Source organism: Tasmannia lanceolata, unplaced genomic scaffold (assembly GCF_043159265.1).
Source record: "Tasmannia lanceolata isolate RefF3 unplaced genomic scaffold, GAP_Taslan_0.1 ptg000037l, whole genome shotgun sequence".
In the NCBI taxonomy this organism is placed as follows: Eukaryota; Viridiplantae; Streptophyta; class Magnoliopsida; order Canellales; family Winteraceae; genus Tasmannia; species Tasmannia lanceolata.
The window spans coordinates 49,489,009-49,508,052 of NW_027518714.1; the positions used below are offsets into that span (position 1 = coordinate 49,489,009).

Sequence of the window (19,044 nt, forward strand, 5' to 3'; positions counted from 1 at the left end):
CAGGATCGGTGCCTTGTGTCTTTCCGACATGGTTTGAAATTTTGGCCGAAATTTCAGATTTCGGCCGGGATTGACACCAAAAGTCCCTTGATTTGGTGTCAGTCCCGAATCTTGGAAATTTTGGCCGAATTTTCCACCAAATTAATTTTTAATTTTTTTTTCCGGATTTCTGAATTTGTAGCCTAAATTTCGGCATTTTGGCCAAAATTTCGATTTCGGTTGAGGCCGAAACCGAAATTTCAAACCTTGCTTTCTGAATCGGTATAGACACTAAGTTTCTGCAAGCTTCTTTGGTAATCTACTCATTTTTTTTATTGGGCATTCAACTCATTTTTTATGGGTGATAAACTTGTCTTCTCTTCTCTTTCTTTTTTCATTCGTTCTTTTTTTGTTTGTCAGCTTCAGAACCAGCAAGGCTTTTAGTTATCAGTTTTAACCTAGAGGTGCTCTGCTATGCTTCGAAGGACCTTCCTGTGGCTTCTGCAGTTTCGAAGCTGATTGTTCCAGGATTAGTTGACCAGTTAACTACAATGAAGAAGGCCATCATGCCCAGCCTCCTAACACAACATCATCAGGTAATGCCAGTCTAGAAGCCGTAGGATGTCATATTGGCTATTATGTTTAACCACTTCACATTTTATGACCATCGAATATACTATTTTCCAATGTGTTCTTCTCAAAAATCTTACCAGTTTATCTTACATAATTTCTTTATATTATTTTTCCATCCTTTAAGTACCGTCTGCTGTCTTTTCAGTTGCGTCCGTATCACTTCTTTCCCCCAGGAATTTTGCATCCAATAACAGCTATCTATGAACTGAGCTATGGCGAGATGGAAATTAAACAAGGTATTTTCAAATGGGAAGTAACATTAAATTTCATTGTAGAGAGTTTTTAAAATTCCTAAACATGTGTAGTTTAAATCTAGAGGTGACATCAAACTACGATATATAGATTTTATGGTGTATTTCTAGAATGCTTGTTAGCTGCTTGATCCAATGTTTTGTAGAATGTTTCCCTTTCATATATACTTTATTTCAGATCTACAAGTACTAGTGTATTACAATGTAAGCAATGTATTTTGTTTGGTATTGTAATTTTTCATGGTGTGGTATGCTCATGCTATGATATTTGTATACCTGCATAGTACTAAACCATCTGTGATTTAGGACTTCTTTTATCTACAATCTTCCGAAGTCTGCAGGTTAAAATGTAAGGGTAGGTTTAGTAACTAGATTTCAGTATATGCTTGTAGAAGATTTTATAGAGAATGGATATTAGCAATAAATAAAGGCATTGTCCTTCTGGAGGCACACCAATTATATCTGGAGGTGAAATTTGTACACTAAGATGCCAATATTATATTCTAAGTAAGGAAAACTGTTTTCAACAAATTTCATTTTCTTTTGGTCAATGTCTATTTGATCACTGCAGACCATTTAACCTCAAGAAGTGATGAATTCAAGACTTCGCAAATTTCTGAGATATAGAGTTTTACCGCATGGCAATTAGGGTGCCTGAAGTAGTTCGGATTTATATTGAGCTTGTCCTTAGGGAGTAAAAGTTGCCATTAAGTCACTAGAATATCAAATTCAATATCACGGTACTCAGTAGTCAACTGGTGAAAGGCTCTAAAGATACACATTGTGCTTATCCAAGGATGAAAGCTTTAGGAAGTTTCTTGGTCCATTATAAGCCAAATTTGGGGGAGGAAATGTGAATAGGTCAGTGTGGCTGCTAGGGGCACCTTATTGGGGCATTTAGTGGTTTGTGAAGCAAAAGTGATGACAAAGGATTCCTCCTTCCTTAATGTCTTAAGTTTATCTTCTTTAACACAATTTTTCTTGGGTTATCTAACTTATCTTTGCCTTTTGTGGCCTAGAAGGTCCAATGGACATGGAGGTTTGTGGATAAAGCATGATGATGTGAAGAAGCAATGAAAACTTACAGGGTCTCTAGGTGCCAACTATCAATCCAATCCAGTTCCCTCATGAAAAAAGGACAGAAATTGAATGACTGCAACTATGATCAGAATTTCCTTCAATAACAAGAATGAGCTTGTGGATCTTCTTTTAGAGTTACATCTACACTTGGACAAATAACATGGGTGATTAGGTAATGGAAGTTTAAATGGTTACCTTATTTTGAAAGATTTAGAGGACCCTTTATGTGGAGTGAGTTAGAGAGTGCTCTCAAGGTCTTTATCAAATCATGCTCCTATTTTGCTTGAGTTTGTGGGTGTGTTTGTGGACATTATTCATTTCAGTATGAAATCATGTGACTAGAAGTCCTACGGTTTGAAAAAGATTTGGATCTTTTCTGGACAAAACTGAAGCAGAAGTATGGGAATGACAAAAGCGTATTAGGAAGTTGAAGGAGCTCAAGAAGAAGATTTAAGGAGTTGAAGATGTCTTGTAGAAGAAAAGGAGTGGGGCCAGTGTTATGGAAGCCCATACGTCCTACTATCAAGCTAGTGGGATATTGTAAAGGACAACCAGTGTTTTAAAAGGCGCATGAAGTGAGGCAGAGCCTCAAAGCCTTGAGGTGTATATGTCTGGAGACGTATAGAAATGTGAGACGCCTCAGACACTTGGGTGCGTCGAGGCATACTGATGCATACACCTTAAAGCACCTCGGCTTGGGAGTGTAAGACCCACAACCATGTCTGCGATAAAATGTAGAGGCAAAAACATCTCCTCCCCCCCCCCCTCTTTTTTGCAGTTCAGGTTTTCTCTTAACTTTATCTAATAGTTAAGTTACAGTGATTATATACAGACTGTCTTGTGAATGGAAACAACCTTACATGATAAAAATAAAATAATCAGTTTGGGGCTAATTTTTGGTGAAGCACTCGTTTTGTGATTACTTCACAACCATTCAATATATTCAGAATGTCACTTTTGGGTGCTTCTCTGATCAAGATCTACCTTTTATATTCGGAGTTTGTGGATGTTGAGTGGAGAAGGAGAATGAGAGAAGAGTGTGAGAGAGTTAATCAACCTCTCACAAATATGATATATACATATGAGTACAAGATTAGGGTATACTAGTGAAATGACTAGTATACCCTTAATATAGCACAATACATCCAACACTCCCCCTGAAGCTGGAATGTATATGTCATACATTCCCATCATTCAACTTAGCCGATCCCAACGGTTTAGTGAACACATCTGCCAGCTGACCTCCTGATTGGGTAAACACAATGCATATCTCTTCCTTCAAAATCCTTTGACGAATGAAGTGGCAGTCCACTTCAAGGTGCTTAGTTCGCTCATGAAAGATTGGATTTGTGGCGATGTGGATTGCAGCCTTATTGTCACAATGAAATTGTGCTAGAGATGAAGATGAAATACTCATTTCTGATAAAAGAGAGTGCAACCAAATCAGCTCAACACATGTATGTGCCATGGCTTGGTATTCTGCTTCTGTGCACTTGATCTAGCTATAACATCTTGCTTCTTACTTCGTCATGACACCAAGTTACCTACAACAAATGTGCACTATCCTGTGGTCGACCTCCCATCTACTGGAGATCCTACCCAATCTGCGTCAGTAAACCCTTCTAGCTTCACATGACCATGTTTCTTGAAAAACAGACATTTCCTTGGGGTACCTTTCAAGTATTTAATGATCTGAATCACCGCTTCCTAATGAGAAGTGCGTGGCGAACTCATGAACTGGCTTACCATTACTACTGCAAACGAAATGTCAGGACAAGGGACAGTCATATAGATTAAATTCTCAACCAACCTTCTGTATCTACCAGGGTCATCTAATAAGTCTCCCTGATCTAGAAGAAGCTTTACATTCAGGTCCATAGGTGTAGTAGTAGGTTTTACTCCTAACGAGCCCGATTCCTCTAATATATCCAACACATATTTCCTTTGTGACAACGAAAGTCCACTACAAGAGTAGGCTACCTCAATCCCAAGAAAATAACTGGGATGACCCGAGTCTTTAATGGAAAACTCTTTCTGAAGGAAAGTCTTCAGCTTTTGTATGCCTGTCATGTCATTCCCGGTAATGACAATATCATCCACGTACACTATCAAAATTATATATCCAGCATCCAATTGGTAGCTAAAGACAGAATGATCAACTGCACATTGCTTCATGCCGAAGCTCAAGACTGTATCATTGAACCTCCCAAAAAATGCCCGAGGAGATTGCTTAAGACCGTAAATGGCTTTGCGAAGACGGTTGTTGAATAACATGTATTAGGGTAGTTTGGTTATTACTTGTAGTCTTAGTGGTATTACAGTCATTTTACATTGTTTCCGTAATTGGGGCCTATATATATACATCATATCTATGAGGAGCTTCCTAGTGGAGACTCCATCTTCTCTACTCTTGTTCTTCTTCCTCTCTTCTTTTTATTTTGAAATGGCAATATAATATTGATAAAGAGAGAACCGAGGAGGTCCTCAAGGGTACAACAAAGAAAAGAAGAGCTAAACTTCTTCCTCTCTGCTAACCCTAACTCCATTTCTAACATGGTATCAGAGCTTTAGGTCCGATCGTCAAAAAAGGGGAAGAAGAAAGAAGAAGAGTTCACTCCATCTCCATTCTCGCCTCTCTCTCGCTAGTTTATTTCTTTTCTTTTTTCCTTCTTTGGGTTTCTCACTTGCAACCCTCTCCCTCCCATGTTTTTTTACGCATTTGCAATATTTTTCTTTCCTTTTTCTATGCGTTGGGTTTTCGTAAACCCTCTCTCTCTCTCTCAATTATTTCCATCGAAAATCTCTGAGAGATTCTCTCTCTCTCTCTCTCTTGCCATATTGTTGCCCCCTATTTCCGTGAAACCGTTAACCTAATATCTTTCCTGTAGATTTTCTCTCTTCTACGCAACTCTCTTTCCTTACCCATTCTTTGTCTTAGAATCTCTCTCGATCTCCTTCTCTCAGGCACTCCAAACCCATCAGCTCATTGCCGTAAACCTTTTTTTGTTTTGTTTTGTCGTAGACCTCGTGCTACCATCCTCTCCTCATATGGCTTTTCCGTGCACCCTATGCCAAATCCATGTCGACACATCTCCACATGCGAATCGGACATGGATTCGCGTGGGACACACCCGGATTCTTGTCGTAGCCGTGTCCTGCACGAATCCTTTTTTTTTTTTGTGGGCGAATCTGATTCATTGTTGCCTCTTTAAAATGCGAATCCTGCATATTTTCCCATTAAACATATTTTCTTCTTAACTTTTTTTAATATGAAAGCACAACTCGTACTCCTTTAATAAAAGCCCTAGCGCCTCAACCCTCGAAAATCGACCCCCTTCCTCCTTCGACTCTCTTAATACAAAATTTGCCTCAACCCTCTACTCTCAATTTTTTCATGAATACACACACGCATATACATATAGATATCTATTTAAATTTAAATTTTAAAATTTATTTTATTTAAAATTACCGAATCCGAATCCTACTTTTGGGGGTTTGCCGAATCCGACATCTCAAATCAGTGTCGGATCCCGACACGCGAATCTGAATCCATGCAACACTGTCCACCACTTATTCCTTCTTTTCTTTCTCTTTTGAATTCATTTGGGAAGAAATCTTCTTCCCAAATCCCTTTTGGCATCCTCCAAAACCCGAGGTCTACTCCCTAAAACCCCAAATCTCAACTCCAAATTCCTGTATTCTTCTCTTTACTATATTTTTTGGCCTTTAGGCTTGTGTTTGTGTAGATCTATTCTCCAAAATCCTTTTCCATTCCCAAATCTCAACTCCCAATCTCTTTATTTTCTATTTTCTATATTTTTCCGCTTCTATGGCCCTTCTCTTCCTATGCAAGGTGCCCACAAAGTGTTTGATGAAATGTCCAAGAGAGGTGTGGTGTCTTGATTGTCTTCTTTTCTTCGCAAGTTGAAGGTATTTGGCCTTCAACTTGAGGGGGAGTGTTGTTATGTTGTTCTTTTTCCTGTGGTTGTCCTCTTTTGTTGTCTTTTCTTGAGATGGAGTGTTAATTGTCTTGCTGTGTCTTCTTGTTGTCTCCAGGCTCATGTAGTCTCGCCCGAGGGGGGAGTATTGTTGGTGATTATGTTCTTCTTCTTCATGTTGTCTTCTCCTTGATGTATTTCACCACTCTTCGAGTGCCAATTTCATTCTTCAATTATTTATTCTCTTCATGTTCTTGGCATAGCTTTTACGCATTCATCTTATTTTTCCATCTTTATGCCTTATCTTCACCGGGTGATGGTTTCCCCATTGTTGGTCGGTTCACCGTAGGGGTGCAACTTGGGTCGGGTTGAGGCCAACCCGACCCGACCCAAGGAACCTTTTTTCCAACCCGAACCCGATCCGACCTGATTTCCAACCCGACGAGATACGACCCAACCCGACTCAAGTGAAACCCAACCCAACCCGACTTTTTAAGCTTATAAAATAAATTTTTCATTAAAAATGTCAGGTTTTACTCAGGTCGAGTTGCCCAAACCCTCAAACCAGAACCGACCCAAACTGAACTCGGGTTGGAAAAACTCAACCCAAACTTGAACCGAACTCAATCCGACCCGTCCCGACTTTTTTCGAGGTGAACCCGACCCGAGTTGACCCTTAGTTCACACGCGACGGTGTCCCTGTCGACCTAGTCACCGGGCGATGGTTTCCCCATCATTGTTTGGCTCTCCGGCGATGGTATCCCCATCGTTGGTCGGCTCACCAGGCAATGGTGTCCCCATCATTGGTCGGTTCTCCGGGCGATGGTTTCCTCATCGTTGGTCGGTTATCTTCTTCATTTTCTTCTTATCTTCAGGCGACAATGTTCATGACGTCGACTTTGTCACCAAACGATGGTTTCCCCATCGTTGGTTGGTTATCTTTTCCTTTTCTTCTTATCTTCAGGCGAAGATGTTCATGCCACCGACCTTGTCACCAGACGATGGTTTCCCCATCGTTTGTTAGTTATCTTCTCATTTTTTTTCCTCTTCAGGTGACAGTTTCCCCGTCGATCTTTTCTCTGATGGTTTTCCCATTGGTGGTTATCTTCTCTTGGCGTTGTGCTACTCTGCTGATGTCTCTACTAGATAGTGCTACTTCGCACTCTGCTAGCTAGTGCTACTTCGCCGTTGTTCGTTGTGCACGCCTTTGGTGTGCCTATTTTGCTCAATGGACCGTTGTTGATTCCTACCATGGTGCCTGCATTGCTCGTTGATATGCGGATTTGTTCGCCGTGTCTCATTAAGGGGGAGACCTTGTTTGATCGCTCTCGCCGTTGTGCTACTTCAAGGGGAGCTGCTCCTTTTTTATGGATGTTGATCTTGATGCTATTCACTCTGGTCGTTACTACTTTTTATTATGCTTTTCATTATGTATTCACCGCACCAGCTTGAGGAGTGTTATACCAAGCTGGATGTGTATATGAGCTTATTGTACTTTTTGTTGAATAACATGTATTAGGGTTAGAAGAGGAGAGAAGAAGAGAAGTAGAGAAGATGGAGAGTCTCCATTTCTAACAACAACAAACTGAGGAGCTCATCTCCCCCTGAGCAACATACCCAGGAGGTTGCTCCATATACACCTCCTCAGTAAGATCACCATGTAGGAACGCATTTTTAACATCCAACTGATATAAGGGCCAACCTTGTTTAACAATGAGGGAAATCAATCTACGAACTGAAGGCATCTTGGCCACAGGGGAGAAGGTCTCTGTGTAGTCTATTCCAAACGTCTAAGTGTATCCCTTCGCAACAAGATGTGCCCTAAGGCGCTCAACAGTCCCATCTGGTAAATACTTAATCGTAAACACCAAACGACAACCAACAAGTTGAGCCCTATACGGGAGAGAGATCAACTGCCACGTGCCGTTTGAGTGGATAGTAGCCATCTCTGCATCCATGGCAGCAAGCCACCTAGGATGAGCTAGAGCATCTGAAACAGACTTGGGCATTGTGATAGAAGACAGACTAGAAACAAATGAACAAAAAGTGGGTGAGATACGATCATAAATAGGATGAGCAATAATAGGAGAATGAGTACTCGAAGTAGGCAAAACATAAATAGTCGAACTAGATGGGCCTGCTAGTGGAGGATTACTTGAAGGTGATCTGTCAGACTGATCAGTAGGTTGGTCGGGTGGAGAAGATATATCCGTAGTGGGATGGACAATCCGATGAGGGCCACGTGTATAAACCTGCTGATGTGAAGTAGGAGCCTCTAGATGAGCAGACAGTAACGGAAGAGGCAATCCGAACTCTCCCACAAGGTTAGTGGCAAGGTCGGAAAAATAGGGAATAGACTCAAAGAAAGTAACATCAACAGAAATGAAAGCTCTCTTTAAGAGAGGACTATAACACTTAAAAACCTTTATGGGTATGAGAATAACACAGACCGATACACTTTTCCACACGAGAATCCAACTTGTCAAGACCAAGAGCTAACTTCTGAACAAAGCATGTACAACCAAAGACACGTGGACCAATGGAAAAGGAGTACCCAACGGATATAACACAGAAAATGGTGTCTGATTAGATAAGACAGAGGAAGGGAGACGATTCTCCAAGAAACATGTTTTGAGGATTGCATCCCCCAGTATGCTTTGGGCACCACTTTCCATCTGAAAGAGAACTGTCCGAGTCATATTTAAAAGATATAGGATTATTTGCTCAACGACACCATTTTGTTGAGAGGTACAAGGGCAGGAAGACTGGTGGATAATACAACGAGAATCAAGGAACTGTTGAACCCATTACACATAGAGAAGTACTTTATGGCGTTATCAGTACGCAAGCAGTTAATCGAACATTTAAAAATTTCTTAATAGAAAGTACTAATGCATTAAAAACTTCATAACGACCTTTAATAAGAAACAACCATGTCATCCTGGAGTAGTCGTCAACAAAAATAACAAAATACCGAAAACCATGTAAATACATAGTTCTAAAAGGACTCTATACATCAGAATGTACTAGCTCAAATGGACGTGAAACATGATTGTTAACTTACCAACTTCTCCAAAAGCTTAAGCTGTTGGAGAAAGGTGTTATTTATCTTTTATACTTTAACACTCCCCCGCACGTGCGGCCCACTTGGCAAACATGTGGCACATGTGGTCCCACTTTGGGCCGACCATCGCATGTGGATTTTTGCTATCCGGGAGGTTTGAATTCGAGACCTTCGGCTCTGATACCATGATAAGTTTAGTGAAAATCTCTGAACTTATCAACGACCAACAACTGGAGAAGGGAAAGACACCCGATGATGTTTTCCGTACTCACATGACTCACAAGTAAAGGACTGAACATGACTAGACACTACAACAGATTTCTGAAGCTTCTCAACAGAGGGGTGGCCTAAGAGACAATGCCCCTGATACGCATCAATAGAACTCCGTAGGGCAACACCATCACTACCCTTAGAGGCTTTGCTCTATTGCCAAAGGGAATTCAGTGAAGGTCTGATATCAGCATCAATTGCTGGAATTGTCGAAGTGTCATTCTACTAGTCATTGCCTGGTTTCTTCTATTAAAAAAATACTAGCTTTTGATAGAATTAGTATTGTTAGAAGGGAGTGTCGATAAAGAGGGGAGAAAAGTGTGTGGTGAGTGTATTCTACTTACTAACAAAAGGATTTAATTTTGTTGAGTGAAGACCACAACATGCACTCTGAGCTCTAGTTGTCATAATCAAGTTATTCCTGTTACGGATGGTTATGCTTCTGTTTCAATGGATTTCTGGGGGTTGGAAACTGTTTAATTTTTGAGGTTTTGCCTAATCACAACTGTTTAGGTTTTAATGTTGTATTTTCTGCCCAAAGTAGTACAAATCAGGCTGAGCATTTCTTTATGTTTGCACATAATATGCATTGGTAGTTTGCCAGTACTTCAATTTAGATGTCTAATTTTAAGCAATTGTATTTCACACTGGTTACTTATGGGTCCTTTGAGCAATTACAGTACATTCTTTGTGCATTTAAAATTAGAAATTTTATACACTTGAGGGTGAGATTATCCTTGGATTGCTATTTCCAACTCATGGTTAATGCCCTAAACTTTGGTGTTACCAAGGGTACTGATAATACATTCTTTGTGCAGCTGAAATTAGGAGATCATTGCACTTGAGATTGGGATTACCCTTGGATCGTCCTCTCCTTCTTATAGCTAATTCCATAAACTTTGGTGTTACCAAGGGTATTGCTGGGAACAACTCAATGAGAAACGGTATTCATCCAGTGGCCAGATAAGCAACATTTAATGTGGCCAGTAGCTATCAATAGCTGCGTAGTTTGAATTTAATTTTAGATATTTTCTAAACTTTGACAAGGTTGCATAAATGGTAATGGCAGGTCCTGCCTTGCTTAAAGATGTTCATACCGAAATTCCAAGCATTGGTGGTTAGTGTGTTGGCATAGATTGAAGTTGAAATTTCTTTATATTCTAATTTACAGTTTTGTTCTATAGTAAGTGGAAGTTTATTACTTCCTGAAGAAACCAAATTAGGTTGTGTTGTTCCACATCCACTTCTTATGTTTAATATCTTGATTTCCCTTCCAATGTCTTATGCAGTTTCTGGAGGCATGATCTCTTTGATTGAAGGTTCTTATGAGTACTATCATTACCTCCAAGACGGCTTTGATGACAGCGTAATGACTCCTCACTTTTGAGTAGTTTTTCTGGTTGCTCATTGGAAATAATTGATACTCTGCTATTGTTCAATATTCTATTGACGTATTGGAATCTTTTGATATAATTCTAATTTTAAGCTCAATTCTTGCAAGTTAACTTGCACATTGTATTCAAAATGCTTGTCAAAGTTGTACCTCTTTATCAGAGTGGGTCAACTTCTTATTCTAATGATTTCTAAGACCAAGATTGTATGCTCCTCTTTTGAGGTTGTCAAAAAGTTAATGTGGTTTCTTTATACGATGATTTATCTAGCAAGTTTCTGCAGAGGTTGCAGAATTTCAGAAAATATATGTTTGTTTTGCTGGCCTCTTGAAAGCGTGATTTCTTTATTTTTTTTATCATCTTTGGTTACACTCATGATGGGAGACCGTCCAAGATGCCATGCAGAATCAAGGAGTTAAAAATGGGGAGATGGATAATGTTAAAAGAGTGTTATTTATGTCTTTCTAAGTCATAGGGATTGTAGAGTCTTTTTCCCATCAAAATCACTTATGTTCTTTGATGTGTGACTCTTTTAAATAGGCTCCACACATATATTACAAAAATTTTAAGTCGAGAGGAGCGTCTTTAAGTCTAGAGGGTATTTTAGTCCACCAAAGTTAGGCTCCTAAATGGTGATTTAGGATTTTAAAAGTTTCTAGTTCTCTTTCTTTCCTTAAATATATACGTGTAGCCTCATGACACTTTGTTGTGTCTCTCTTTCTCTTTCTCTTTCTCATGTCTCTCTTTCTAGTGTCATTTCTTTTTCTCATTTCCTTCATCACCCTTCCCGGTTGAGTCCATAAACCGCTCCCCTTTTCTACTCGTATCACTCATCTTTCTTGAACTTGATCTTTCTTATTCTTGATCTTGATTACCTATTATTTCAATCTCATTCTCTTGGTTGTCTTGGATTCACATCAACTTTGTATCAAAGCCTAAGTTCACATATTTAGCGTCAAAGACTAGATTTGAGTGGTTACTTGGGATATTAAGAATATGATGGAATCCACCATGAGGATTAGAGACATAGCAGAATTTTATTGAATTAATGAACTGGAATGTATTGAGACATATTTATTGCACATAATTCGGGCGATGATCAAATGATTTGCATTACCAGGACAACTTTGCGTGCCTTACGGTGGTGGCTAACATTGAAGCAAAAACGAAGCGTAATGGAAAAACTGCATGTCATTCACTAGATTGATACGAGGGATCAATTGTTGAAATAAAATCATTTCTGGGACTTTTCAAGAATGTAAAATACTAGATGTTAGAACGATTCGAGAGGAGAAAGCTAGAGCTCGTACGATAAAATTATCTGCTTGCCTGAAGATCCAGAAAACTTGACGAACGTATTTGACTAAGCAAGTGTACAAAAGACAAGTTACTTTAGCCATCCAGATTCAGATTTGTGTTCAAGGATTGAGAGCGCAAAAAGTGATTGACGTCAAGCCATAGACGAGAGCTGCACTAGTTATCCAATGACAATTTTAATGGTACGTTGATTGCTCACATTACTTAAAGGATTCAGAAAGCATCTGCCATCCTTCAGTATTAGTTTTGTCGGTTCTGTCAGATGGTGACCTATGAACATTATATTAGATCAAGAGGGCAACATGCGTTATTCAACACTCATGAAAGAGGCGAATGGCTTGACATATTCAGCAGGAGCTTTAGATCACGGCAACAAAGTCACCATTTATTTTATTTGGAACCCTTTCGAATTTTTATTACTTACTCAAGAACGCACGAGTAGAAATCTACAGACCTAAGGAAGTGGAGTACCCAAGTTTCTTTTCGCCTTGGCTGGCACATTACAAGGAATACGTCAAAGGCGAACCTTGTGATAAAACTTCTTGTTCGTTAGAAATACTTTGTCTATTGAAAGGGCCAACCGTTTGCAGATTGTGCAATGATATGAGCTAACAAACTCTCATCTGTCATGCCAATTATTATATTCGACGGGGTAGAATTTTTCAAGCGGGGAGAGTATGATGGGAGACCATCCAAGCTGCCATGGAGAATCAAGAAGTTAAGAAGATGGGGCCCATCGTTAATATTGAAAGAGCTTTATACACTCTTTATAGTGTTATTTAAGTTATTTTATGTTATAATATGGTGGTAGTAGAGTCTTTTCCTATCAAAATCACCTAAGTTGTTTGAGTTATGAGTGTTTTAAATAAGCGCCAGACGTGAATTGCAAAAAAACTCAAGTGGGGAGCATAGTTTCCAGAGTGGGAAGCGAGTGCGAGAAGCGATGTGGGAATCGAAAGTAGGAAGTGAGGGGTTTAGAAAAGAGAAAAAGGGTGAAGCGAAAAATATTAAAGAAAATAAAGAGAAAATGTTTAGGAAGCATCATTGCAAGTCAACATGAAGCATATAATAAGCCTCATTGGAAGCAAAGCAGTACATAGAAAGAGTAGGATTGTAGTAGGTTAGTAAGGAAGGGTTAATATAGGTAAGGATTACTAGTATAAAATAAGACTTTGTGACTAATTAGAATTTCTAGTTTTAGAAATTTACAGTTTCACATGTTTTATTCATCTTTATCAAATATTACTATTTTGGGAAAAGTTCCACATAAATTTCATTTGAAACTTAAGATGGGTTTTCAAGTTTTTAATGCACTTTTTTTAAATAAGATCTTTTAGCATTATCAAAAGGAGAAAATATTCTTTTAATTAGGAGGAAACACGTAGGAAGCGTCTGGGAAGCGCGCATCCCTTAAATTTTATGAAGTGGCAAGAACTTAGCTTCTTAAGTGAGTTTCGAGGTCGCGAGCTTATCATCTAACCAGTAAGTTTCTGGTACTTCCGGTGGGGAGAGTCTTTTAGTCATTAGAAGGTATTTTAGTCCAAAACAAGGTTTTAAATTTCGTTTTCGGTGTTGATTTCGGCCACCACCGAAACCGAAATGTTTCAGTTTCGGGCTGAAATTTCAGCCGAAATCATGTAAAAATATGATTTTGATTTCGCTTTTTTTTTTAATTTCGACCGAAATGTGGAAAATTTTGGTGTCAATTTCGGCGATTTATGTTGAAATTTCAGTTATTTCGGTGGAAATTTCATAAATTTTAGTGGAAATTATAACATTTCGGTGTGCATTTTAAAAAAATTGGTGGAAATTCTGTAAAAAAGTCCAAAAATGAAATTTTGCATTTCAGAATTTTGGTGAAATTTCGGTAAAATTTCGGTGAAATCTTGTAAGGAAACGACTTCATGTGAATTTCGTTTCGGTTTTTGCATCCCTCTTTATTACATTTGGTGATGAAATGACGGTTTTACCATATGAAAAACTAGAAATAGGATCAAGATTTAAGGTAAACTTGGTATAGTTTGTCATTATAGCTTTAGTGGAATATAAGGTACATCATATCTCTTAAGTTATAGCTGTGTCAGTTAAGAAAGAAAATTGAGTCACTCTAATGATTGTCATAAGGCTATTTGTTGCTTGTTAGTTTTGACATCTATATTTGATGTAAATAAAGTTACTCTAGATGTGTCTCTCCTCTAAATTTCTTGTGTCTATTCATCACATATTTATCATTTAAATAATGATGAGTTTTAGTAATGATTAGTGGGGTGCACTTCAGTATTTTCAGAAATCAAAATGTCCAAAGAATTTCACTCTGATCGGCTTAGAAAGAATTTTGAGGCAGTCGATTTTTTGGATTGATATTGAACCCCCAAACGTTTGGTTTTTAAATTGGGATGTGTAGCTGAATATGACCATATAGGGTATTAGAAAAGATTGGTTTTTAAATTGGGATGTGTAGCTGAATCCGACCATATAGGGTATTAGAAATGATCCAGATATTTGAATTTATATGTGCATCGTCCAGTGTCCAGAACAATACGAACCAGTATGTGTATCCTTAACAATGCTTCCTTCCACTCTTGGAGGAGTGTGAGCAAGTTGGTGCTTGCCTTATTGTGAATATTTAAGGGTGTCTGCCATAGGCAATAACCTTTAAGAGCTTGACGGGGCTATTGATGGCCTCGAGGGCAATATGAAGGTCGCGTTAGATGTTATCAAAGATGAGATGGGAAGTCAATGACCACTTACGTGGGAAAGGTGAGGGGAGTTGTGAATGCACTCGATGATGATGTGACAAATCCTTAGTGGTGCTTAAGAAGTTGAGGCCCAAGGTGTGGTCCTTGAGATGGCATAAATGGTTCCAGGACCAAGGTGGTCATTAAAGTTTAGATCCTCGAACCAAAGTAATACATTGATGTGTGGGATGTTAAGGACTTGGAGAACTTCTGTTAAGTTGAGCCCTACTCCAAGGACACTGTGCTTGATAAAGCTTGCTATTGGCCTAATATGGGGACTTGTCTGATGTGCCAACAAGACAAGGTTAAAATAAGGAACAAAGGGATTTGATTGATCCCTTCCCATTCGAAAGAGATCATGGGCAAGTGTCTCAAGGATTTACAATTGCAGTGCTCAGGGTAGAGGAGTGTTCTTCCATCATGCTCATTGTGGATTGCTTCTCTAAGTACGCACATTCATCATGGCACTTGTGGACTGCACAACTAAAGGAGCAACTATGCTAGGGGTTCCCTGAGAACTTAGTGAGTGATAGGGACCCTAAGTTTACAAGGTGTTTCTGGATGGAGATGTTGAAGCTCATGGGATCGTACTTGCACTTCTGTAAGTTTTCACCCTCAGACAAAATGGCTTGGCAGATCATATTGGTGCGTTACTTGAGTTTCTTTGGCACTTCACAATTGCCAACCAAAAGGGTTTCGTATGTTTCTTGGATGTAGGTCAGTTCTTTAGTAACTTACAATGGAGCAAGGACTAGATGCCCTTTGAGCTAGCAACAAAGCAACAACTTTTCACCCACACTGTGATGAAAGGCTCATCGCTACAGAGGCAATGGCCCTACTACTTATCATTCCACCTAGGATTGTTAAGAGAAGGTTGATAATGCCATGACAACAAATGAGGACCTACAGAGTGAAAGGAAATAAACATTGGCTTCATGAAGGTCCAACCCAAACAGTTCAAACTTCAATGTATTTGGAAAGGTTCACATGGGGATAATACATAAGGTGAGGATCTAGTCCTGATAATGAAGAAAATAGGACAAGTGTTCTACAAACTAGATCTTCCAGCAAGGCTGAAGATACATTTGGTATTGATGCTAGTTCTCAAGAGACATGGATGCCAGATGATAAGACCCAAACTATAGTCTCTGTTGCAGTATAAATGATTAAATAACACCAACTCCAACAGCTTAAGCTATTGGAGTAATTGGCTGTTTCACATGGTATCAAAGCTACAGGTTCTGGGTTCAAAACTCACAACTCGATATTAAAAGTCCACGTGTAAGGCCAACCCGAAAAAAGAGGGGCCACATGTGGGGGGGAGTGTTGAAGTATAAATGATTAAATAACACCAACTCCAACAGCTTAAGCTATTGGAGCAATTGTTTGCTTCCCAGTCTCTTAAGAATGCAGCAGCAACCATGACAATTACATTTGACAAGGAGAGTAAGCCATAACCAATCGAGAGATATGCCGATGCAGTGTTCCTACACAAACCAAGTACTTGGTGAAATGGAGTGGACAATCAGGAAGCAAAGCAAGTCAGGAACAAACTGTGAATTAGAGGTTATTGTTGGTTTATCAACATGGTTAATATGTTTTGATGTCACAAAGTCTTCATGAAATTTTTTTTCACATCTCTTGAATTATTGGAAAATTCATGGTTTTCTAATAAAATGCTTTATGAGATTGATCGCGAGTTTCTGATTTAAGCCCGATTTTTCTAAATTCTCATAAAAATTATATTATTTTAAAAATTCAAATGTATTTAAAAGTCCAACTTAAGCAGAATCAAGCCCATGACTTTATAAAACCAGTAGATGCACTTACATACAATACTAGTGATCTACTTGTGTTTCATATTGAATATGTATAATATACACATACAAATTGTTTATCTTTGGAAACGCAAAATATGCTCGAGTTTCTTCTGATGTTTTCACAATCTTTTTCCAAATTTCTAGAACATATGCCTTGCCTAATTATTCCCGAATCCAAACTTAATAACTCTGCCTATCAATGCCCGAAGGAATTAAGGCATAGACATGAAATCCTAACACTTAGTGGCATGTCCCAGAGCATGCAACTCAATAGCCTAGGAACCTATGATTTGTGGACACGGACACGATTGTCGCGTGTCAACACAAACACGAAGAGTAGGACACGGGAACCCCCCAGAATTTAGAAAAGAGGGCATGGCTAAAACAAAACGTATATATGATCATGATTTGTGGACATAATCGCGTGTCGACACAAACACGAAGAGCAGGACACGGGAACCCCCCAAAATTTAGAAAAGAGGGCATGGCTAAAACAAAAGTTATATATGATCATGATTTGTGGACATAAATCCTTGTCGAGTTTCGACACGGACATGAAGTGTCTCACATGTTAACCCCTAAAAATCTAGAAATGGAGACACACCCACACTTCCATAGATATAAAATTGCTTATTATCATAATTTGTATATATATATATATATATTCATTACCATTCAAAAAAAATATGATATCCATTTAACAAACTAATAAATCTTAGGATTAATCAACGATGATCTATACCGATCACGAAATAATAAAATAACAACCCAGTCATCAATTTAATCTAGTTCTCGTCAGTCTCCAATATGCTGCCAGAAAGGGAGACCAATCTTAAACAATGAATATAATATTAGAATAAGAGTTTGTTTAGGTTTTTAGGTTTAGGGGAATGGAGGGAGATAATAACAAATATTAGTTAGAGAAGAGCTAAAAGAAGAGTTTATATTAAAAGAGGTAAACACAATAGTCAATAATAAAACAAAATGTCGTACTTGAGATGGTACAAAAACGTGTCAACACGCCCACAATAAGTCTGACACTTCTAGTAGTACATTTACAACTGTCGAAAAAGGAGTATCAGCATGTGTCAACACTCGTGTCAGTGTCGACACTACATTACACGACATGTGTCTTAGCAATAAATTCAAAGTGTCAGCTCAATCATAGCTAGAAACAGTTTCTAACATGCAATCCACCATCTGCACTTAGTCTCTTTACACTCTGGATTGTGTTAAGCATCTCCACCCATTATTTCACTAATGTCGGCTGATGTTGTTTTCTTAACTATTCTATTCTTCTAAGTTTGTCTTCTCATGCAATGTATTATGTTCATCCATGTTACATGGATTCTTCTAAATGGGTGACATACCCGTGTCGGACACGTCTCGAATTCCAATACTTCAGGATTTTTTGAACTACTTCTAGATCACTTTTATCTTCTTCTTTTTTCATACTATCAACACAATGTTACAATTACCACATGTTTTGGGTGTTACTAATGCGGGTGCTTAAGAGGGAAGAAGAAGAAAAATAGAAATCAAGAACACAACAAGAGAAGAAGAAGAAAATGGGAGCAATGCTCAACCCAATAGATATTCCATCAATTATATAAGTTTATCAACATCCAAAATCCCCTCTCAAGATAGTTTCTAACTCTTTAAATAAAAGAAAACCAAAGCAAATTCGTTCAAGCTCCTCCACTAGCTAGCTTAGGGACTAACATAGCATTAATTGCATAAGAACTCACTAACTTTGACTATTTTGGGAACCCACAGACACAGTCCACAAAAACTACCATAACTTTCTACCTTATTGTCCAATTTTCAAGCACAAATACTTGTTGGAAAGATCTCAAAGAGACCTACAACTTTGTAGTCTACCACTTTTCGTAATTCTTCCATTTAGAAGCTCAAAAATCAGGTTCAAAACAGGCCAGCAACATTAATGAGGGACTGCACCTTGGAACTTCACCAAAACCACCTAGGCATGACATGGCTGCCACGCTCACTATGAGCCTCTTGGCGTTCAAGTCGCATGGTAAGTTGCTCAACTTGTCTTCGAAGTGTTTGAAGTTCATCATCTCTTTCATCTCTCAAATCTTCCATCATTTGGTTACCACACCTTCCTCTACCTCTTCGTGCCGCCATGAAAATCAAATCGAAGCTAGCCCAAGAGAGTAACGTTGGCTCTGATACCAGATAATGCGGGTGCTTAAGAGGGAAGAAGAAGAAAAATAGAAATCAAGAACACAACAAGAGAAGAAGAAGAAAATGGGAGCAATGCTCAACCCAATTGATATTCCATCAATTACATAAGTTTATCAACATCCAAAATCCTCTCTCAAGATAGTTTCTAACTCTTTAAATAAAAGAAACCAAAGCAAATTCGTTGAAGCTCCTCCACTAGCTAGCTTAGAGACTAACATAACATTAATTGCATAGGAACTCACTAACTTTGACTGTTTTGGGAACTCACAGACAGTCCACAAAAACTGCCATAACTTTATACCCTATTGTCCAATTTTCAAGCACAAATACTTGTTGGAAAGATCTCAAAGAGACC

At 38.7% G+C, this 19,044-nt stretch overlaps 1 protein-coding gene across 2 annotated transcripts in view; it reads left to right on the forward strand.

Moving 5' to 3' along the window:
- The window catches only part of LOC143860001 (Peptidase C78, ubiquitin fold modifier-specific peptidase 1/ 2), a 47,277-nt gene that overhangs the window by 21,854 nt on the left and 6,379 nt on the right, over window positions 1–19,044 (forward strand). For both annotated transcript variants that reach the window (XM_077370506.1, XM_077370505.1), the window contains exons 5-9: window positions 400–575; window positions 758–848; window positions 10,034–10,159; window positions 10,285–10,332; window positions 10,505–10,581. In XM_077370506.1, the coding sequence (XP_077226621.1) occupies window positions 400–575; window positions 758–848; window positions 10,034–10,159; window positions 10,285–10,332; window positions 10,505–10,581 (518 nt within the window). The remainder of the gene's footprint in view (window positions 1–399; window positions 576–757; window positions 849–10,033; window positions 10,160–10,284; window positions 10,333–10,504; window positions 10,582–19,044) is intronic.